The sequence below is a fragment of the Centroberyx affinis genome, unplaced genomic scaffold (genome assembly GCF_046629955.1).
Source record: "Centroberyx affinis isolate AG114_WGS23_722 - 3 ecotype Tasmania unplaced genomic scaffold, CSIRO-AGI_Caff_v1 ptg002746l_1, whole genome shotgun sequence".
Lineage (NCBI taxonomy): Eukaryota > Metazoa > Chordata > Actinopteri > Beryciformes > Berycidae > Centroberyx > Centroberyx affinis.
This window is the reverse complement of record NW_027280910.1, coordinates 175,881-199,587: the sequence shown is the minus strand read 5'-3', so window position 1 is coordinate 199,587 and position 23,707 is coordinate 175,881. Positions and strand designations below refer to the sequence as shown.

General features: G+C 41.0%; 1 protein-coding gene across 3 annotated transcripts in view; it reads left to right on the top strand.

Moving 5' to 3' along the window:
- Positions 1-23,707, top strand: part of atp9b (ATPase phospholipid transporting 9B) — a 44,975-nt gene that overhangs the window by 7,490 nt on the left and 13,778 nt on the right. For all 3 annotated transcript variants that reach the window (XM_071535643.1, XM_071535642.1, XM_071535644.1), the window contains exons 3-15: positions 113-263; positions 1,451-1,564; positions 2,045-2,153; positions 2,876-2,934; positions 3,993-4,044; positions 5,571-5,665; positions 7,669-7,749; positions 10,790-10,865; positions 12,693-12,769; positions 15,847-16,007; positions 16,329-16,471; positions 18,232-18,344; positions 21,427-21,678. In XM_071535643.1, the coding sequence (XP_071391744.1) occupies positions 113-263; positions 1,451-1,564; positions 2,045-2,153; positions 2,876-2,934; positions 3,993-4,044; positions 5,571-5,665; positions 7,669-7,749; positions 10,790-10,865; positions 12,693-12,769; positions 15,847-16,007; positions 16,329-16,471; positions 18,232-18,344; positions 21,427-21,678 (1,483 nt within the window). The remainder of the gene's footprint in view (positions 1-112; positions 264-1,450; positions 1,565-2,044; positions 2,154-2,875; positions 2,935-3,992; positions 4,045-5,570; positions 5,666-7,668; positions 7,750-10,789; positions 10,866-12,692; positions 12,770-15,846; positions 16,008-16,328; positions 16,472-18,231; positions 18,345-21,426; positions 21,679-23,707) is intronic.

Sequence of the window (23,707 nt, the reverse complement as noted above, 5' to 3'; positions counted from 1 at the left end):
AACTAGGTTTTTAGAATAGAATAGGTCCAAATAGTGTTTGGTTATCTGTCAAAGTGGCTGATATTGGCTTAGATTTAACAACATTTGACCTATTGCTGTCTCTCCCTCTCAGCTGCTGTGATTGCCTGGCCCATACGTGTCGGAGGAAGAAGGAGCTGAAGGCCAGGACGGTGTGGCTCGGCTGCCCCGAGAAATGTGAAGAGAAATACCCCAGGAACGCCATCAAGAACCAGAAGTACAACATCTTCACCTTTGTGCCTGGGGTGAGCTGGCTTTCAGAGAACAGCTTAGACCCATAGCCTGTGCTAAGCTACCCATCCTTCCTAATTTTAATTGAATGGTTCAATCTCTTATCTTTGTTCCGTATACAGTAGTTATGGCTTTGTTGATTCTATATACTTAGGGCTCTATATGTTCCTACTGTTTTTACTTCTACTTAAAATAAGTTGATGTTTTTACAGATTAATAGTTTGTAAAGTACAGTAGTATGCACTGGATCTGTCCTAATTGTTAACTGTTCCTTTCGTTCATTAAGGTGAAGGTTTACTCTGTAGGGGACATTAGAGATCCATCAGAGTTACTTATTAAAAAGCAAATGGCTCCATGATTAAGAGGCCCACCTTTTGCCCAAGCCATAAAATGTCAACTGTCTCTTAGAGACATAGATATTCTCATCGATAGCGAGCCAAACGCCTCTGTTTTTCTCCCTCCACTTTGAATTATTAAATACACACAAATTGAGTTTAGCAGTGTGCATTTTTCCCTAAAGGTCAGGGAGTTCATTAACTACAGAGCATCGTCCATTGATCCCATTGTCTCTGATAATCTGTGACTAGATGCTAGACTCTCATTATTGCAAACATTATTCAAAATTTGACCTTAGATGAATAGCCTGTTGCTTTCTACTAAAGGTCCCTCTGGGGTAGCGGCAGCACTAGAGAAGCCAAAAAGTCCCTCTGTTAGCGAAGTGCCCTCAATACATCACAGGTGGCACTTTGGTATGTGCGATCTAAGAAGTCCTCCTGAAACAATATCTGATCGAATCCAACTCAACCAAGTTCTATCGGGGAGAATGGGCTTGTTCTCCTGCTTCATTCATTATGGTGGTGATCAGTCTTGAGTGTCTTTTAGCCTCACTCAGCGACACTCAGGAAGTAACCGCCCCCTGACATTATACCAAGCTACCCTGCCAAGTGAAATCCCTACCCTGAACGTCATTCGAAAGAGAAGTTCAAAAAGTGCCAGAGTTTCCATTAGGTTAATGTAAAGTTAACAGCATTAAGTTGTATCTTTTTTCCGCCTTGGAACATGTAACCCATCCCGCCTGCTTTGTTGTTATGACTGCTGGCTGCGTCCCGGTTGTCTTCCCTGGCAGCTGTCGTCGTCTTTGACTCACCTTGCTGACATATTCACTCACCTCGCTGCATCCCTGTCTCCTTTCCCCTCTCAGGTTCTCTACCAGCAGTTCAAGTTCTTCCTCAACCTCTACTTTCTGGTGGTGGCCTGCTCCCAGTTTGTGCCATCGCTGAAAATCGGCTACTTGTACACGTACTGGGCACCTCTGGTAAATGCACTTTATGCACTTTTTGGATAATATAGACTGATAAATATCAACATGCGAGGAAAACATCACCCACATATTTTCTTAACCAATGTTTGAGTCATCCTGTCATCCCATGGAGACACACAGTACCTGGCTTTCTGTTACACTAACTGTCAAGTTGTTGAAAACGTATTTCCCATGTTTGTCAGAGGAAGAGGTATCGGAAAACAACATTTTTATTCCTATAACCTCATTGGAGAGTAAACTATTACTATAGTAATTATTTTTCAACAACTGACTGTTGAGTATCCAACGGAAAGTTTAGTATGTCTCAAATTTTTGTTTACATTTCACAAATTGACGCATGTACTTTTGTTGTGTGTAATCTGTATTCTATATGTTATGTCAGTGGGTTCTGCTGTTACTGGAGCTTTGTAAGGCACTTTTCATATGGTGTGATGGATATGATTAATCTGTGTTGTGATATTCTTTGTCACCCAGGGTTTTGTGTTAGCCGTTACAATGGTGCGAGAGGCTGTGGACGAAGCACGGCGCTACCAGCGGGACAAGGAGATGAACTCCCAACTCTACAGCAAGCTCACAGTGCGAGGTGAGGTGGGGGAGGGGGTAAAAAAAAAATCTATCCCTGTTCCTCCTCATGCCTGTAACCGATTGCTGACATTATGGTAACGGATATTTCGGTGTATAGTGAAGCTTTCCCCATGCAATTAAGAGACGACACTCCACTGGATCTACACTTGTAACAAAGGTCATTCTTCTCGCTGTAATTGCATTGATTTTTTTCTCTCCAATTTCTCAAGACTGTATGATCTAAGATCTATCCCTTTGTTGAATGTGTGGTAAATCCCCTTGTGTGATATCTGTGACTGTGGCGGAGGATGTACCTTTCACACCCTGTGTGCATGTGTGCATATACACAGTTGTGTGTGCTTGCGTGCACAATAGAAGAAGCAGGATTTTTAGTGGATATAATTGAGAGTGACCCTATGTGCCATTGTTTTTGTCTATGACTCAGACCAGAGATCAAAACAGAAGGGTATTACATTTGCATGGCCAGGGTAATCAATCTCTCAGAAATTGAGGGAGAAAGAGAAGAGCAATAGGAAAAACAAGGTTGTGGTTTTAAGAGTCAGCGTAATTTTTAAGGGCCAGAAATCAATACCTGCATTTTATTTCACCACTGCTCAAAAATTCTGAGCACATCTTAAGAATTAGTCAGTCTAATTTGAATGTGCCTGTAAAGTGAAGTTAGGATTACTGTCTGTCAGGAGTCTTTCACATCTTTCTTCATCAAATCTGCTTTCTCCACAGGGAAAATTCAAGTGAAAAGTTCTGACATACAAGTTGGAGACCTGATCATTGTTGAGAAGGTGAGGCTTTAGTATTTTCTATAGATGCATGCAAGGATTTAAAAGGGATCACTTTTGGGTGCAGGCCAGAGTTTCATACTACAAATGTTATGATCCTAGATGTTTATCAGCCTGTAGTCTGCCATTTATTTGATTTATATATCCTGAATATCTACTTCTTGGCCTCCAGGTAAAATTTCATAATAACATCACTTTATTTCATAGGCAATAGACAATTTTGAATATATTACCTACACTTTACTGTAGCCTAAGCATTATCAAAAGCCATTAAGAGGCAAAATTGTAAATCCCATTGTAGCCTAGTTAAATACAATAACCTGTTATTTTAAAACGTCAACAACCCCATGCATTACTGGTATTGAAGCATGCCCTGACTAGACTCCCCCATCTTTAAAGTGAGTTATTCAGCATTGATAAGTGAATGGATGCAATGCAAAATCCTTGTCAATGAAGAATTACCACTGCTTTACCTCGCTAACCCCCCATTCTTCTTTCATTCTCCTTGGGTTTAAGTTAACATGAAGAGCATTGCCTCTTTCCCTGATTGTTCTGGCAGTTTTGGGAAATAAGTTTTCAGTAAACCTTTGCACTTGCCTCTCTTCAAATTCGTGATTGTGTGCATCAGCTACAGCTCTGCCCACCTGCTCGACAACAAAAAATAGGATTTCTGAATAATTAACCAAAAAGTTTGAGGTAGACAAAATAACTAAACACTAAAACTGGATTTGAATGCACAGTACACAATGTTATCCCAGTTGTGCTAGTGCTGTGAATACTGAGAATACACTTTTGGCACTATGAAAATCCCACTCACCTGTTGGACTTGTGGTCTTGAGTTTCAGCCCAGCCAAGGTGAAATCTAGCTGCTGTTGGCAAGTGGACAAGTTAAATTTCCATTACTGTGTGTTAGATAGACTTTAGAGAACTGGTTCTCCTTCACCCCCTGGTCAAGGTAGTGACCTTGTTCAATTATTCAGGAAGATTCAAACGGCCTCTGCCGCTACTCTCAGTGACATTCCACCATTTGGACTCTTTTGTTTTTTTTATTCCTTTTGTAGAACCAAAGGATTCCTGCAGACATGATCTTCCTGAGAACATCGGAGAAAACCGGTGAGCAGAGAAAGTGTTTGTGTAACTGTATGGATGTGAAGCATGGCAGTGCTGAAAACCCTTCAATGGATAAATAAAGGTTAAAAAAGAGACAAAAACATCTTGAAAAGCATAAGCAGATCACTCCATAATGCATGTAGAAAGAATACATGGTCACAGAAACCACAGCAGTGCAATCTTCCATTTGATTTACATGATTTTAGAAATAGACTGAATGCTACATGGTGACGAACATTGTGTCCCCTGAGGAACTGTAACAGACTGTGTCAAGCTAAGTTGAGTGAGAAATATGACTTTTTTTCCACACACTTCCCGTCCTTTGACATCATCTGATCAAGGCGGCCTGTGATTCATATGATTTATCTCACATTCTTTCAGTGACTGATGATGTAAATTCCAATTAATCAATGAGCCGCGTCAGATCCTGGCTCTTTTTCTAAGGGGCATTGGGAGGAAATGTTCTGAGGACATCATTTCCATCAATCTCTGATGTGCCAATATGCTTGGCAGGGAGCTGTTGATGTCTTTATGCCTCACACACACACACACACACACACGCCTCTCTCTTTCACACACCCACACACACACTCTCATACTCTTTGTCTTTCACACACACTCATGCACACACACACACACACATTTCATGGTGTTATGTGAGGAGTAGAACTGCCATTGCAGCGGAAGGAAAGCATGAATCATCCTCCTCATGGTAATGTTTTCCATCATACTTAACCCTCCAGGGACCGTTTATAGCTGCCCTTTACCCTCTCTGTCAAATAGTTGCTCTCATCCATCAGTTTCATATGTAATATTACCTCAGATCAATACAGGTCATGACTGCTGAGCGTTTATTGGGCCTTGCGGCGCCCACAAGAGCCACAGAGGCTCTGTATTGTCCACTGTGCTGCGTTGGTGGCATACTTTGGCTTATGTCAATTAATTATAACATATTATATTATAACAGCATTTTTTTACGCATAGTACATGTCTTTTAATTATGCAGTTTATGATTATGTATCATACAGAAATGTGGACTTTGAAGCATGCGATATGCTATATTTAATCTCTGAGACATCTGAGGGATTTACTTCAGAATAGGGCTGAAAGATATTGACTAATAATCAAATTGTGATTATTTCACAGAATATTGCAGTTGCGATTTAAACTGCGATTCATATCAGTTTTTCTTGTCATACATTTTTCAAAACTTTAAAATTGTTTAATTTTGTTAACAAAATAGATGTCGGTGTGCAGGATTTACTGAGTTTGAGTATGATGAATGGTTTTCACCAATATTATACTTGATTCATGGAGCAAAGATTACCCGCAGTACTACACCTTTTCAGAAATCCATTTTGGACGCAACTCTCTCTTAAACAATGAATTGCAGCCTCTACGATTTGGAAATTGCTTAAGTTCATATTGCAATTTTGATTATAGCGACAGCAAGACCTCACCTTCAGTGCAAAACATATAATAAATATACAAAAGACTTGATAGCTTTTCTGTCTCTGCTTATTTTCCAGGTTCGTGTTTCATCAGAACAGATCAGCTGGACGGAGAAACGGACTGGAAACTGAAAGTTGCTGTTGGCTGCACACAGCGACTACCAGCGCTGGGGGTACGGATAAGTTACGACAAAGTGTATCTCTTAGGTTATCGAACTTGCTTCTGTTTCTGGCAACAAGTGAGCCGACTGCTATGAAGGATGAGTAAACAAGTGAATGAGTGTTCTGTTATCACTAAAAGCATTGCTCATCAAGCAAAGTCGTCTGTGCTGTAATGGAAACCTAATCACCAGTGACAGACAGCAGGAACAATCTAGACCTGACAGCAGCTTCCTTTAACTGGAGGTGATACTCAACACTTAAGATTTAAGTTGAATTGATGGGTTTTTTTGTTGCCACTTAATGTGATCACAGAATTAAAGTTTCAGCAAGTCATTTGATGATTGAGCTGTAGCATCCATATTGGGTTTCTAGAGGCTTGAGGATGGTAAGGGTTGTCTTCCTTTTTAGTCATTATTCAAACCTGTTGCCATGTTATCATCCTTTCAACTCGGGGATGCACCATTCTAGATTTACGACTGATACCTTGCTAAAATAGGGTATCTGTAGAATCTGTAGAGAATTTCTCCCAAACTAGTATAGGAAACAAAGCAAATCAGTTGTTGTGTGATTGTTTTCACACATAGATGGATGTTAGATCTAGTGGAGAAAAGTGGATGACATACTCTTGACTCTTGAGCTCAAACCAATAGCTGGAGTCTATAGTTTGTTAAAATTAATGGACCGGGTCAGAAGTATGTTTTGGCAAACAGTTGATGTTTAATACTCAGTATCAGCAGTTCTTTCAGTTCCTCAATAGCACTTAGCGATTTGGATTTATACAAAGCCATGAGGTCATACTAACATCCAGTAAATAGCGATGTGCTGGATCGATACAGTTGTTAACCATGACCCCATGTGTTTTTATAAGAATCTGTTTTTGTGTTATTAGTATGATTTATCAGTATCACATAGTTGAAGAGGAAGTCATATTGAGTAATATAGTTATGTTATCTGATGACTGGGATGATAGAGCGAATCTGAGTGGCGTGTCATTTGATGTTTTAGATGTGTTTTTGTCTTCCTTATGAAGTTTCAAAACCACACTGTTCCCATTGAACATTGACTGCATTCAGACCCTAATATCATCATTCTTCAATATCTGATCGCCACTACTAAAGAAATCTAGTCCGTTTGAGTGTCTAAGCTCATCAGCCAGGCCCATGTGTCCGAACGTGATTCCACCGTGTCTCCATGTCTTCTATCTGTAAAAGGCTGGAGCAACCTTACTCTCCATTGGGGGCTCAGTAAAATAATCTCCCCTGCTCCTCCTTAACCGCTCTGCCCATGTTCTCACCAGGAGAACACTATCTGAGCATGACTGAGGGATGCCTGCTCGCTGCAGAGGCTGCCTGCCTGCCTGCCTGCCTGAATAATTTAATGTTTACAATCAATTTTGTTCCACATGGGGAAAAAGGCTGGTGTTAGATGCTTGACAGGTCATAGCTGCAGTCTTAACTTGTTTGAGTGACTGAGAGAAAAAGATGATTGGAGGCTGATGTTGCATTGTTTTGTTTATTGTTTATTGTATTGTCTTCTTTGAAGGTTTGTGTCTTTTTTTTTGCTCATATTCAAACACCTTCCTCATATTTATGTAATTCCCATTCCATTACTACCCATAACATAATTTATTTTACATTAAGAGAGTACATGTACAGTACATTAGGTTTTACATAACCTTCATGGAGAAAAGACATCTTTAGACTTTAGGCATACAGCTGACACTCTTATCCAAAGCATCTTAAAATGAATGCAACAAGAATTAGCTTAAATATATAGATTGCAAACATTAAAAACATCCTATAGTAAAGAGTACAAGGGTTGTAACCACACCACCCAGACAAAATTTCAGTGTTATCCTAAAAAAAAAAATAGGTGTGAGAATTCGACCCACGTGTGCTAAGAGAATCACTCGCTGGGACAATTTAGTTAAGTGAGATTGTGTTTGAATTTTGCACTCACTGGTCAATACTGAAGGCTTTTATCTCTCCTTATCTGTCATGTCTCCTTTCCTCAGGACCTCTTCTCCATCAGCGCCTACGTCTACGCCCAGAAGCCTCAGCTGGACATCCACAGCTTCGAGGGAAACTTCACGAGGGTAGAGTAGCTCGTTGACATATTTATGACTCACATACAAAATCTTAAACGCACGCAGGTTTTCCATGAAAGGAATTAAGATTGACACAGCAGATGCGTATCACTGTAATGTGTTGACAAATGGCAACAATGGGGAACTTGTGTATCCATCCGGGCCTGTTGTTATCTCCAGCAGGCAATGCCTCTTACATCACAGGCAGGTCCTCCCAGCTCCAGCTCCATCCATCCCCTCTTGTTGCTCAGTGATTTTTTTTTTTTTTTTTTTTTTTATTAATAGCAGATTAGCGCAGCCCCCACGGAGAGGAGAGCTCCAGTACAAAGGGAGGCTTTGTGGCCCGTCTTCACTCTTGGCCACACACCAGGCTTAGTGAGCGAGCACTTCCTCCGCTCATTCATCCTCCGCGGCCTTCCTTTGCATAGCGTGTGCTTTTAGTCTGAGCAGGATGGGGGAAAAAAATGGGTTCCCACAGACCCGCAGCAAATGAACTTACCTATTTATGAGGGTTTCTTTTTCCCTTTTTTTTTTTTTTCCTTGAGACGGATATGCCGGTTTCGTTTCTATGCTCTCTGCTAGACCCCCTCTGCACTTATGAACACCGTAGTATGATGCCAATGTCAGAGCGGTCAAGCATTCTGCAACCTGCCATTTATTTTTCATGCACCTCTTCCCATGTTTGAGTGGATTGACAGGATGTGGGTGCTTAGGTATCATAATTATCATATCAGGCAGGCAATTTGAGCTGAAACTGGAGCCTTGACTCTGCAATCCTGACTCAAGCCATTTTCAGCATTCGTCTTTATTTAAGAGTGAGGGATAAGGAAGGGGGAGGGTGAAACAAGAGGCTCTCCAGGGGCTTATTTATCACTGAAATCTCATCTACGCTCACTCTCTATACTGTTTTAAAAAGGAGCCTCTATTGCCATGCCAAATCTAGTGAAAGTATTGATAAAGGAGGCACTGTATTGCTGCAGTAGGCCCTACTGTGTCAGGTGCTTGTGAAAATTAATGGCACAGAGTGGAGCCTGGCCATGGTCAAGCTGCATGCATTCTCAATCGAGTTTCGTTCAGTTCAATTCAAATCTTGTCCTGTTGGGGAAATTTGGTTTGTAGACAGGGTTTAAAAGCACATTACAAAATACCACAGTATATATACAGAGCTGAAAATATCACTCAACACATGAAACTAACCAGCTTTATTGAAAATTACTTTAACGGGTTCTATGTGTAGCTTTTTAACATCAATAATCATTCCCACATAATTTCGAGACATTAGATTTTGAGAAATACTGGCACTAACAATACCACTGGTGTGTGATATAAGCTACCAATCGGCACATAATTAGTCATAATTAGTTGACTCCTTTCCAACCAGTTGATACGATGACCATCCCCCCACGCTAAAGGACATCAAGTGGTCAGCGAAAAAACTGCCTTTAAATAACAAAAAAATAAATAAATAACCACTCTCCACAAATAAGCCGGCCTTCATCCCAACAAAGCTTAATGGACAACCACCAAAGTTGTAATCAATTCATATAATAAATTACTCTTCACCTAGACATTTTGATACATAAAAGAATACATCTTTATCATAAAAGCCTTAAAAAGATAGCACCTGTGTGATTTGGGGTTTTTCCTATCGCCATTAATGCCCATGAAAAGTCTAAACCCACTGATGTATTTGCCACAGTCAGAAGCGATTATTGTCTGTTCTACTGCAGGTTTGCCCAGCTTCCTTCATAGGCTCCTGTTGTTTTCAAAAATACATTAAAACCAGCTTGTAGAAACACACTTCTGCCTGAATTAACATAATCATCATTTTAAACAACACGTGTATTGTATTTTTTCCTAACATTACTTTATAATGCTACAATCATTGCAGCTGCAATCGTATCAAAACTAGTTCCATTGTTCCTTTTTTGTGTTCCTGATCACATCTTTATTTAATGTAGTTGAGAGTTTGCTGTAATCAATGCATGCGTCCCTCACAGTTGATGTAAATCAAAACGTGAAAGCCTAAATCAGGTTCAACCTCAATATTCATTTGATTTTTGGGGGAATTTATCATTGAGCTGCATTGATTGCCTTTTACTATCTCAAAGCAAAATTCATTGCTTCCTAGTGTTCATTTTTTTCACGTCTGCTCCGGGGCTTTACATGCTGGTAGTAATTAGAAGTTGGCTGATTGTAGAAATAAATTCACAACATTGAGGTATTTCCTCCAACCAGCTAGTTCTCACTTCTAGGACGCTGCTTTGTGGCGCTCAGCAGCTTGTTTTTGTTTTTTTGTGTTTTTTTGTGTGCTTTTGCTACACAAGAAATTGCCCCATTAAGGGACATTAAAGTCTACTAATCTAAACAATCAATGTCAGTTTGAAATCAACACATTTGCAAATTTACAAGCGTTGCAAATACTCGACCATTAAAAAACATGTCCTTTGATTTTCCTCAGGTAGCCATCCTAGTAAATTTTTGTTTTAAATATTTTTCCTGTTTGATGCACTAACGTTCAAACCTTCCATATCTCATCATTGAAGTTTGCACAACTGAAAGCATGTTTTTGAACTACACTGCCCATAATACATTGCACCTACGATGCAGCACATGGTGTTAGTCAAACCATTAGTGCTCACTTGAGTCACACTGGCAGTGCCAACAGGTTCTGAATATAAAGGCAAAGTTTGATACGTAGCCTACAACATATTATGAAGAAGTACCTCATTTGTAAGTGGCTGTATGTTATATTTGCTTCACAAAGGAAGAGATAATCAGATGGCAGTATAATAGCTGGCTAATGTTATCATAGCTAGTAGAGTAAGTTAGTTAGACGTTAGTGCCTGAACAAAGACAAGATACTGAGCTCACTAAATGAAATGTCAATGACAATGCAGTCAAACTGTAGCCTACTTAGATATACTGTACATGCACAACAGGAAAAAACAAAACAAAAAAGACACCAAGATACTGACACTTTCATACTAGCAGTTTAACTTACCATTTGTTAAGTTTTTGTATTTTTTATTTTTCATTTCCCCTGTAGGAAGACGCAGACCCCCAGATCCACGAGAGCCTGAGTATTGAAAACACTCTTTGGGCCAGCACAGTTGTTGCATCTGGTAAGTGAATGACAGCTGTGTTCATTTCAAGTCTGCTTACATCTTGACTTGAGATAAGAGGTTTTTTCCAGTTGGTGCCATGCCTTGTAGCCGTAGTGTATTGATGCCACACACAGCTATAGAATATTGAATGTGTATATGTAGAGTAACATGTATAGTCTACTGCCCATTGTATGTTTTGGGCTTTCTCTGTCCAATATATGTGAGGCTCTGTTAGGGTTGGGATCCGTTACCCGGTTCCGTTTTGGAACTGGTTCCAAGTTTGCAAAATACCCGGATTCGTTAATCCCCAAGTCGAATAAATCCTCTTATTGAATCCCCCGTCCCCCCTGATGATGTCATATACACCTACATCCTCAGTCCCCACTTGCCAGTGCGTTTGTCAACATGGCGGATCGACACAAGCGGTGAAAAGCGCGGGCAAACAAATTGCGATGAATAAGCACTTATCAACGCAGCATTGCGTAAAAGTTAACAAGTGCTGTGTTTTTGAAAATTTCTTTGTATTTCCCCCCCCAAAAAATTACATAAAAAGGTTTGATAAGGGATTCAAAAGGATTTGGATTCGATACTGGATTCAGATTTGATAAAATGCTTTCGAAACCCAACCTCAGTTGTCTTTCTACCATGTGTATCAGTAAATTGGAAGTGTATTTCTGCACCATTGTGATTGCCCTTGTAATATCAAAGTTGTGTTAATGCCTCCACCCATGACATTAAACCTTGGTGTTTGGGATTGGTCTGAAACGGCTATCCACGCTTGAACTGGAAAAACTCTCTGAAATGTACAGTTGAGGTAATCCTCCCTCGTTCCAGCTAAGCGATTCCCCACAGAAACGGTTGTGTCAGTTGAGAGTGTTTGTGACGCTCCCAGCGATGGCCACACCATTGATTTGCGGTGTGCCTCTCCCCCCCGGCCTGACCTTGACCAGAAGAACACACACACACACACACACACACACACACACACACACACACACACACACACACACACACACACACAAAGTCTGACTTAGACCCCTTACATCATCTCTGCTTGGGAATGTCATTGTCCCCCGCAAGCCTCTCCTTGACGGACACTTGATAGCCTCTACAGTGGCGTTCTGGGCGTTTTAAATGGCCTGGATCACCGTGGATCCACTGTCTTAGGAGGCCGAGTCCAGCTGTGACAAGAGAATTAGTTGTTGGCATATTTAAATGAAAGCCCTCCTGCATGCTGTGCCACATACCATTTGTCACATTGTTCCAATTTTTCTGAAGTTAGAAGTCAAAGAGAACAATTCATTACCTTTCTCATCAGGTTGTGTAACTGGTCTCTTCTCTCTGTCTCTTCTCTCTGTCTCTTTGTTTCTTTCTCTCTTTCTCTCTCTCTCTCTCTCTCTCTTTCCTAGTTTAGTTTTCTCCCCATTCTTAACTTTCTCTCTTGCCACTTTTATAGTTTGGGGATTCCAAGGGCTGTATTTAAGTTTATTAGTACCCTTGCTCTCCCATTAAGCTCATTTAATATTAATGACTCATTAATCCTTTGTAATAAGGCCACCTTAATGAATCGGCAAATAAAGATGGTGGCGTATTGATCAGGTTTTATGAGCTTCCATAGGATGGCTGAAGGCCCTGGGAGCCTAAGCGTATTAAACCCCTGTCTGTTGGGTTGAGTGGCAATGAGACAACTGCCTCAGCTCAGCCTTATTGTGTTTCTTCTCATGCAGTTCATCTTACTTGACCAAGATGAGTGTGTGTGTGTGTATGTGTGTGTGTGTGTGTGTGTGGAAGGGGGGTGGGGGAGTTAATGAGCAGCATTACTTTCCTTGTCTCCCTCTTTGGCAGGCACAGTGATAGGGGTGGTGATCTACACAGGCAAAGAGACCAGAAGTGTACTGAACACGTCCTATGCCAAGAACAAGGTGAATACTTTTTTGTTTTGTATTTCTGTAGAGAGAGAGAGTATGTTCTATGATTTGTGAGAGTTATTGTTCGCAGATGCATTGAATGAAAGGATAATCTTTTTGTTTTTTTTTCTGAATAACCAGGGATGTGATTAGCAAGACAAAGCAGGAAAAAAACAAGAAAGAAAACAGTCATCTCTCATTAGAACAGAATCAGTTTTGTATGTCGGTTTTGTAAAAACTATAATCTGAAAAATCACATCCTTGGCAACACACAGATTCACCAAAATACTGTAACACCGCCTTTATGTTTATTATTTTCTTGGCACTTAATTGATTGATTTGCATTGTTTTTTGGGAAAAATGAACGAATTAAAAAAGTGCCATGTAATGAGGTATATCTTCATTTTATACCCTGTTCAAACATCTGAGAGTAATTCATTTATTTCCCAAAGCATGGGTAAACATAAAAATACTAAAGGCCACTTTGGTAGTGCTAGCATAAATGTAAATGATTTTCAAAAGCTGCAGATGGTAAAAACAGAGAAACATCTGCAAAGTTCCCTACAAAGTTCCCTTCATGCATCTCCTTTCCCCTGCCTCTAATCACTAATCAATCACTATGGAGAGGTGGTTTTTTAACCTTGACTTTCTAGATAAAGTTGAACCTGTCAATGCAAAAGGTCGGCGCCAGTTGCTAATTAACCAAGAGGGAAATTAACTAACCGAGGATTTAAATGACATTTTCAGCAGAAAGTTAATCCCACAGAATCCCCATTGAGCGTTTTGTCCCCAGATTGAGGAGATTAATGAAAATTTGCTTCTAAATATAAGATTTTACCTGGAAGATCGTCAGACTAGATAGACACGGGTCAACTGATAGAGGCGGGCATCAGCGAGATCTCAGTGGCGATGTTTTGGCTACGGTGCAAGACTATCTCTGCCATGCAATGACATTTACACACAAAGTTATCACCTACAATGGTCTGTTGTTGTAAAGCTCTCCGCGGCACAACGTAGCCCCCTTCCTGCCGCAGCACAGTTTTGACACCGGTGTCTTTTAATAAGAACGCTGATGTGGCCGGTCGAACGGCGGGGGCTCAGTGTTTTGTGTAAGCTCCACAGCTGAGAGGAATTCAATATTTCAAGGAGATGATGTCAGAAGTGCCAATATGGAGACTGGAGATTGGGGGAGAAAGTCGATACAGTGCGGCTAAAGTCGCAAGAACGTTTTGGCCTCATATAATCTGTTGTGACACCGGCCAGGACAATGCCTGCACTTGATCTATCTGACAGGACGTCAGGCAAAGATTCACTCTTTGTCTCAATATTGTTAGACGGACCTCTGTCTGAGTAAAGAGACGGAACAATGTCATTTGACGAGCCTGTTCTTCAACAAAGACTGTTTGAAGTTTATCCAATTTCCAATACTCCGGTCTCTTCAGATGCCTCTCAAACGATGTTACAGCCTGAAAACAAATGAAAAATAGTTTAACCACAATTTTAGGAATCGGTATATGTTAATTTTCCTGACTTCTTTGATTTGTCTGTGTCACAAGCGCTATACAAGACACTTCTCACTGACTGAACTCCTGATATTCTTTGGTTTTAACTCGATGAATATTCATGTCCCGGGACTGCAATTCTTCATCAGATTTCACACACATGCTAAAATACAAGCCGCACAGGCAGATCGAATCATTCCTTTCACTTTTAATGGCTTGGGGATGAATGGAGTAAAATATGCACTTTTATTCATTGATAGCATCTTTAGGTTGAGGTAATTGAGTCCTTTTTCCCCCCTTGACTGAATGAATAATGACTTCATCTGATCCTCGGCAAGCCTTGGAAAATTTAGACCGGCCATTGTTCAAGCAGAAGGGGATCCTTTGCTTTTCAGGCATGCACTGTGCTCTCTGTCTTAATTTTTCTTCATTTTAATCCACCCAAACCCCCTATTTTTCTCAATAGCTCAACCATGAACCATGTAGTGAGGCACCGGGGTGGGGAGATACCCACCCGCTCCCCTTACCCTTCCCTTCTCCGCACTCTGCTACTGGGAGTTTAACAGCAACTGATAAATCAGTCACACTGGTCTCCCAGCTCTCCCAGTCCTCTGGGGAATGGGGCTGGTGGGGGCTTAGGCAGCAGAGGAATTCTCCTGCTTTTTATATGTGTGTGCCCCCTCCCCTCCTTTTCAGAGCAGCTCCTTTATATGAGGGAGCGGAGATGTTATGTTCTGCTGTTTTTGTAAGCGTGGTGCGTTAGATGAAAGCCCTCTGTGTACAGGGCTTTGCTGTGAGCCCTGCCAGAAAGGGGAAGGGCGCTTCTTTATTTGACATCTTTTTCCCACATGCTCCATTGGCTGGGAGATACACTTGAAAAATAAAAGAAAACTCTGACCCTTTTTTTTTTTTTCCTCAAGAGAGAGCCATCTCAATATGGGAACTTTCTCTATTTTTGAAGCCTTTTGACCTTCTGTTGAATTCAAGGAGCTGCATGACAATAATTCAGTTTGTGGTTTACCACAAGAAAAGTGCCACCAATAAACTCATTTATGCTGTACACACGGTTTGCATGATAAAAGCCTGCAGCGAAGAATGCCTTTCATTTGTTGTTTTTTTCTCCCTGTGGGGCATATTGTAAGCTTTTGGGAGCAGATGGGAACGTAACAAAGAGTCTTCTCTTCACAAATATAAGTTGATATACTTGTCAGAAATGGAATAAGATTTACTTTTTTTCTGCAATCTGTACTGAATATTGAAAGTTTTATGAATTGTGTGAACTGTTGTAGAGTTATAGAGTATAGAATGGATCAAACATGTATAGACTTTGGTCAAATTGTGTTTACAAATAATTCTTTATTTGTTTTAACCCTTAGTTAAAAGTTAGTGTGAGGTCACATTGATAATTGATAATTTTGATTGTCTTAACTTTCTGGCACTCACACATGGGCTAAAATAAATCATGAAAAGTATTTGCAAAATTACTAATTGATCCAGGTCTCATCATAGTGTTTTGTAAAGTATGATATCTGCCCTTTTACCTTTTTCCAAGACCTGTGCATCCTGACCTCTGACCTCTTGTCCCTACAGGTCGGCCTGTTGGACCTGGAGCTGAACCGCCTCACCAAGGCCCTGTTCCTGGCCCAGGTGGTCCTGTCTGTTGTCATGATAGCGCTGCAGGGGTTTGTGGGTCCTTGGTTCCGCAACCTGTTCCGATTTGTCGTGCTGTTCTCTTACATCATCCCCATCAGGTATTTTGTTTGCTCTGTGACTCTCTCATGCTTTGAAACAGAGTTGTTGATGTTTGTTGTCTGTTATTCTGTGACCACAACCAAATAATCACATGTGGTCTAAAAATGGAAAAAAAAAATAAAAGCACAGGAAAGAAATATGAAAATAATTGAAATCTTCTATGCCTGCTTTGAAACAGAAGTTGTTCATTTGCTTTTTTTCCAGCTCTCTACATAGCACAAATACATTTATAGGACCTGAACTTCATTTCAGTTTTTGTTTTAGATGTGCTGCTTTTTTATTTTAGGCTTACTATTTTTTTTTTTTGTTCCTATGTGTAGCCTGCGTGTTAACCTGGACATGGGGAAGTCGGCCTACGGCTGGATGATCATGAAAGATGAAAACATCCCTGGCACCGTCGTTCGAACCAGCACCATCCCTGAAGAACTGGGTCGGCTGGTCTATCTACTGACTGACAAGACGGGTAGGAGTGCACACAGTGAAGAAACACAAAAACACATAACAAATCACCACAACGTACCTGCATACTGTAGGGACAAACATCACTTGGTAAGACCAGACAGCAAGTCAATAGCTCATTAGTGCAAAATACAAAGTTAATTAAAATGCTACATCATTTCACATGCATATTAAGCAACCTAATTGTCGCAGTATAATAAGCTTAAATTCCTCGATAAGCTTAATTTCAACATTATAAGCAACCAGATGTAAGGAATACGAGGTTCAGAGCCACATCACACTGAGGATAGATGAAACAAATATTCCTGTGTGTCTAGAATGATCAGAGAAGTGTCTGGTAAAGAATTGTTAGCTAAAGAAATAAGAGCCGAGGACAAAAGGTGACATTTCCGAAAACCTACAGAATTCCCAGGAGCTGTTCGGGCCTCCTTCGACTTGGCTTATTTCACTATCATGGCCTGATTCTTGTATAACAAATGAGTGTTGTTTGCTAATGCCAGACGTTGTATCAGAGTGATAAACTCCTGCGGTGGTCCTAACATGCTTCTTTGTCTCACCCCACCGATCTAGGTAGGAATAGATTAGCTTTAGAGCCTATTTATCCAAGTTGATAGTTAAAGCACATGGAAAGAGGAACAAACAATCAATCCATTAGATTTGGTTAACCCTGTGGCTCTAATGTTATTGGAAGGTAGATGCCCTCTAATCAGCTTTACGCTCTATCAGTACACATTCTGGCAACCGGCATCCATTAAACGAGGCCATTGCCCCCATTTTCAACGTTTTTTTTTTGTCTCTGAACACTCACTCAGTCTTTTTGTATGCAATGTTGTGTCTTGTCTGTTAGTTAGAGAGGACAGGCAGTCCATATGGGTAATTAGATTAGGTCAATGAGAAGGGAGTCACATCACCCTGCAGGTCCCATGACGCATTTTAGGCAGTCCTCTGAGGACAAACATTGTGCATTTTGTGTGTGTGTGTGTGTGTGTTGCGGTGGGGATGTTGTTACAGTTTGCCCTAAGATGACCACACCGTTGCCACTAAGCTGATGGCGGCTTGATAATTAAGATATCTCTGAAGTATTTTTTCCCCTGCAAAGATTTTAGCTGATACTGAGCTATGAAGAGTACATTTGATTAAATGAAGTGCCACATAATCAATAATAAAACAAATTAAACAGTTGGGTGTCGACTACACGTGAGGTGTGCTTTTGGAAATTACAGTACCATGACCAGAGTTTGGAAATGATAAAAAAAATAAGCAGTGTCTTGGAGCATAGTGTTGTGGCTTCACAATAACTCTAACCAGTGTGTGAAATTAACTCTTTGGCTCAGCTGCCAATGGCTGAAAAAAAAGTACCTACCAAGAATAATTTTTAGCTGCCAAAATAATTACTATACATTTTTCATAGCTGTTACTCTACCTGTTTTCAAAGCTATTTTGTGTATAGAACAGGCAGCCAAGCAGGAGCCTGTTTGATACAGAGCCATTGTTTTACTTTGATTTGATTTGTTTATGGTCAGTAAGCAAGACCAAAGACTGTATATAACCCAGACATTCAAACGTTATCGTCTCAGAAAGTTGTGGATGACCCTTATTTATTAATCCACTATAGACAAATCTGATGAACTTTTGGCTTTTGGCGGGTGGATCCTGACCCTCACACAACCAAGTGCAATCATCATGTAAATAAATTCCAGCTATGGATGATGTCATTTCCTCATGAATTGTTGGTAATCTCTCTACTGGTCTTGTGAACTGCAGGCACTCTGACTCAGAATGAAATGATCTTCAAGCGGCTGCACCTGGGAACGGTGTCCTATGGGACCGACACCATGGATGAGATACAGAGCCACATAATCCAGTCGTACGCACAGGTGAGCTGTTTTATTGTCTAATCCAGTATTTGTTAAAGGGGAAGGATAGGCCAGCAGGGCTGCCTGGTGGTTAGAGACTGGATTGTAACTGTAAGGTCACTGGTTAGTTACCCATAATTACCAGTGTGTCAATCTCTGTCAGAGTGTCCTTGAGCAATGACATTGAACCCCTACCTGCTCTACCTGGGCTGCTCCTAAGATCTGACCCTTCTGGTGAAACGTATGGACATGCATGTTGGTCTGAGAGGGTTGTTCACAGAAATTACTTCCCAATTACACTTGACATAAAATGATGATTGAAGTGCTCTAAAAGAATACAGATAATTCAGCTCTTTAACCTCTCCACCATTTAACCTCTTCAATTTTCAACAGTTGTGTCCCAAGCTGACTGATCAAATCTTATTTTCTCATAATTTTGTTTTTACCCATCCAGGTAACTGTGGGTACCCCACAGTACTTACAGTAACTCCCCACTTACCCCACAGTAACTTGTATTAATGACCATGCTTGCCTTGTGAGCGATGCTACCAGTCTGTTTCATGCAACACAAAGTTATTAATTCTTACTAATTTACAGTTTGTTGAAAGGGGAGATCACCAGATATGAAATAGTGGACAGATTCCAACAATGAAAAAAATACAAATCTCACTGTACCTGACAGTCTAAAAATATATGGCTGGCATGGGAATAGGTGCTTTGAATGGAGGATGAATACGTGCTCCACTCACATGTTTCTTCCTGTTTAGCCCCACCTCTCCCTATATATCTGTTTAATCAATTTTTATATTTGGCTAAGGATAGCGTTTCCAGGAAAGAAGCCCATATTGTTCATTCATCATGCTGCGTCCCTGAGCAACTCCCTGTACTGTAAGCCAGTGTGCTCCTCACTGGGTGGCTCAGATCTGGCTGGAGGCTTGACAGAATGATATTGTTCGCTCTCAGCCAGCTCCAAACAGCTGGTCGACACTCTCAAACCATCTGCCCACACCCTTATTTGTAATCTCAGCTAATGAAAAATGACTAGTCTTTTTAGCACTGCACAGCCAAAGCAGGGCAGAGCGGCAATGCTTCTGTCCAGCTGATTTGTATTATGCTGCTAATTTTCCCGTTCACACTGAGATGTCAGGTAATATTGGAAGTTTGCTGGATGCACAGTTTTGCTTAAGGACATGAAGAATTTATAGTAATTTCCCAATTTCCCTGCAGGTCAGGGTTAGTGAAGGAGGGCATATTGAATCATGTATTTGCTATTATCTTCATGTGACATATTAGAATAGATTAGAATCAGAATTACTTTTATTTGGCAAGTACAATAAATGTACAGCAATTCTGTGAGCTCACATTCAGTGCATGACAGTACATACTTATATTTATATATTTAGCCCATATTTCTAATTTAGTAATCCATATTTAAGTAAACCATCATGCCTACAGGTAACATCTGTATGTAGCGACTGTAAGTAACAGCAGTAACAACTGTAACTCAATCCATATGTTAGTAATACATGCTCCTCCCCCATATTTCCCGCAATACAATCAACATGTGTTTAAATTTTCACCAGCATACGTTTATTTAACCACACAATTGTTTACATTCTGTTTTATAGATAAATACATACTTATAAATATTGCTTATTTTATATTCTATTTGTGTGCTTATATCCTGTTTGTCTTTTTCCCTGTTGAATCCTGTTACTTTTGCTGCTGCAACGACCTAATTTCCCCAATTAAGTTTTATCTTATCTTACTTTCAGTCATGTACTGTATATCATGTAGTCGTCATACGGTACTGTATCACTGTACATCAACCCTCAGCAATATCGGTTCTGTGTCTGTTGAATGATAAGTTATTGATACTGTAGCTGATATTAGATGGAATTTCTGAAACATCATTTAGCTTTTAGTCATGTCTATGCCAGACAGGGAAAGTTGAGGAATGTCACAAATTAATTTCAGGGTATTTAAAAATGAGTAACCTTACAAGAATCCACTGGAATGTATTTTGCAGCTTTTTTTTCTTTTATGAGTGATGCTCTGTTGATCCCCAAATGTGAAATTCTGTTTTCATTTACACCCTGAACAGTGAGGTCAGAGGTCAGGATTAGCTACAGAGCAGTAATACTCTGATAGAACACAGTAGGCAGTTGCTTACATTATATCTTTGTGGTTGTGTCTATCCTTGTAAAAAAACACATATACATTTATACCCTCCACATGTGCCTTGGCCACTAACCATAACTTGTCTGACAACCTGACCTACTAATCTCTCCATAGATCCCTCAGTTGTTCTTCATGAAGGTTGTCATCTTGCATCCTTGCAGGAGTTCCCTTCTCCCCTCCCCTCCCCTCCCCCCCTCTGCCTGGCAGGATTGAAGGTTAATAATAAGCCAAAATCATGCGCTTCGCTGGAGCACATCAGCCCCTGTCAAACGCAGCTGGCACAGTGGGCCGTCTGCCTGCTCGCTCGCTAGCCACCACATAGTTAAATTGATGGCTGTTGTCAGAAGAGCGGAAGACATAAAAGGCCCTCAAACCAGATATGACACGATAAAGATGGTGATACAGCACTTCCCCTTGCTGTGTCATTTAGGGTGTCAAAGTGAATTGGACGCGAGTGTAGGATTTCATCTAGTACTCACAGTCCCTGTGGTCATTGAATAACTGGAAAAGTCATAAGATTTGAAAAAATTTCCAGGTCTGGAAAGGTTATGGAAAAGTGTACATATCCAATTTTGAGAAATATGGAAGTTTGTTGGTAATGTATTTTTTTTCAGCCAGTCAAGTGTTTGACATTAAGTTTGACTGCTGGTTTGTCTAAATACCTTTTGTACGAATAATAACCCCACAAAAAAAAAAAAAAATTATGTCAAAAGTTCCATGTGTTAGTTGTAATTAGCAAAATCAAGACCAAGGATAGTCAAGGAATGATTCAACAATAAAAACTCATTTTTGAGCAGAGGTGCCAGTAAATTTGTTACCTACTGAAATTGAATTCAACTACACTAAGGCCATACATTTAGTCATAAATGGGACTCAAACAACATACAATATTTCTTTTAACGCTCACATTGGTTGTTGACAGGTGGTCTCCCAGCCTTCCAATGGCAGTAGCAGCAGCTCCACACCGTCCCGGAAGTCCCAGGCGGCCGCCCCGAAGGTCCGCAAGAGTGTCAGCAGTCGCATCCACGAGGCTGTGAAGGCCATCGCCTTGTGCCACAACGTCACGCCCGTCTACGAGTCACGTGCCGGTGTCAACGGAGAGACGGAGTCCGCCGAAGCCGACCAGGACTTCAGTGACGACAACCGCACCTACCAGGCCTCCAGCCCGGATGAGGTAAACATGAGCTGCAGTGAACTCTTTCTCAGCTTTGTCACTTTAAATGGAAACGGGAGGGAAAATTAGGATATCAAGATATGGACAGATATCAAAGTTGTCACGTTGTCTGAGGCACAGAGAGGCTGACCAGTAACTAAAACGTTGTTGCCAAGGTTACACCCAAAGAGGAGACAGTGTTACACTTGCAAACTCGCAACTAGACGGTGGCTGATATTACATCTTCGGTGCCCACTCTCACTGCCCGAGTGCCCTTGAGCAAAACATTGAACCCCAAACCACTCCAGGGACGCTGCAACAACAGTGCCCCCCCCCCCCCCCCTTACAATTCTGCCAAGAAGAGGATTAGGAGATTGTTAAATGGAAACCCTCTCTGACCCTCTCTACCATTTCCTCCCACTCTTAACGTTTTATGGTTGACGCTAAATAACCATAGTTTGTCATAATAGTAATTTCATGAACAGAAAGTCAGAGGTCGTGAACTCCTCCTAGAGGTTAAGCTATTTAATCATCGGCGTTTGCTTCCTGAGAATTTACTGCTCCAACTGAAGGAAGAATCCAGCGTGATAACGACCCCAAAGGCATCCCCACAGCTTCCCTTCCTCTGGCTGTCTGTCCCTGTAACCCAAGAGTTGGGGCATTTATGACTAGGAGGGCGCTACTAAGCTTTTTGTTTACAGCCCTTTCTTATGGCAACACAGACTGTGTTATTAGAGAAATCCAAGGAGAGTCCTGATGATAACTGAATGCCCAGAACACAGGGAAAGATTGTTGATCAGGAAAGTCACTGTCATTATTCGTTACAAGAGCTATTCGATATATATTGAAGAGGAGCTAATCTCCCCATGCACACAAAGTTCAGGACCGTTGGCATGTTTTTCACCCATGACACGCGAGAGGCTTTGTAAAGCCTTTGTGAGACTCGCAATCAAAATGAAGATAAAAAGGTAACGAAAAGATAAATCTCAGTTTCCCATTTTGCCTGTCTGTCCTCCCCCTGAGTTGATGTATATATTTATTTATATCCCTGTGCGCTCTGCTCTATCTCTCCTCTCTCCATTGTCTCACACGGCTTGGATTGATCAATATTTAATTTTCTCTGAGAGACGATGAGAGGGGGGGAGGTCTGTGGTTGTTCGTGAAGTCAGCCCCCCCTTCCCCTTCCACCATATTCTTTGTTCTCTCTCCTCTGTCTTTTAATTTCCTTCTTTTTCTGTCTCTCTTTCTCACTTTCTCCGCTTTCTTTCTTTCTCTCTCCCTCCCTTTTTCCTCTCTCCCTCTCTCTCTCTCTCCTCATCCCTCTCTCCCCAGTCTCATTGAGTGTAGCATCAGATCCTGGCCACCATACCTCTGTTAGTGGTCGTTTGTCTGGCTCTGGCCTCTCTAATGTAATGAGCCGTCATTAAGGAGATGAAGTGGGCCGGCCGCGGAGGTCAGAACGGAGGTCATCTGACCTGCTGGTCGGCCATGCTGTGAACAGAGCCCTCCTCTGACCTTTGACCTCCACGATATCAGCCAAGAGCGTTTGACCGTGGTCTTTAATGGCTGCCGAGTCTCAGAAAGTGGGTGTTTATCATTTCCAATTGGAGACAATTAGATAGGTTGTCTCAGTGAGTGTACAAGGCATAGGTACCGTGGGGAGGGAATGTCTTGAATATGCAAGAAAATGATAATCACTTTCAGGCAAAGCAAAATTTAGGGACTTAAATACAAATCCAGCACATATGGCTTCTACTATGGTCCAACATTTAGAGATAGCCTTACTATTTCAAATCCATTGTAAAACCATCCTAAACTATCCTGAAATTAATTCCTTATATTGCCAATGACATTATAGGAGAAGAACTTAACTATTAGGGATCTATTTTCATCATGAGATGCTTTAGGTGCTGTTAATTTTAAAGGCAGTTCTGCCATCTTGATATACATGATCACTAGATCGTTGGGAACACTATTGAAATGATTGATCGGGTTGTTTAAACCAGTCTGCCATTGTCGTAAAGTAGTCACGGGCAGTCTCCTCTGTTAC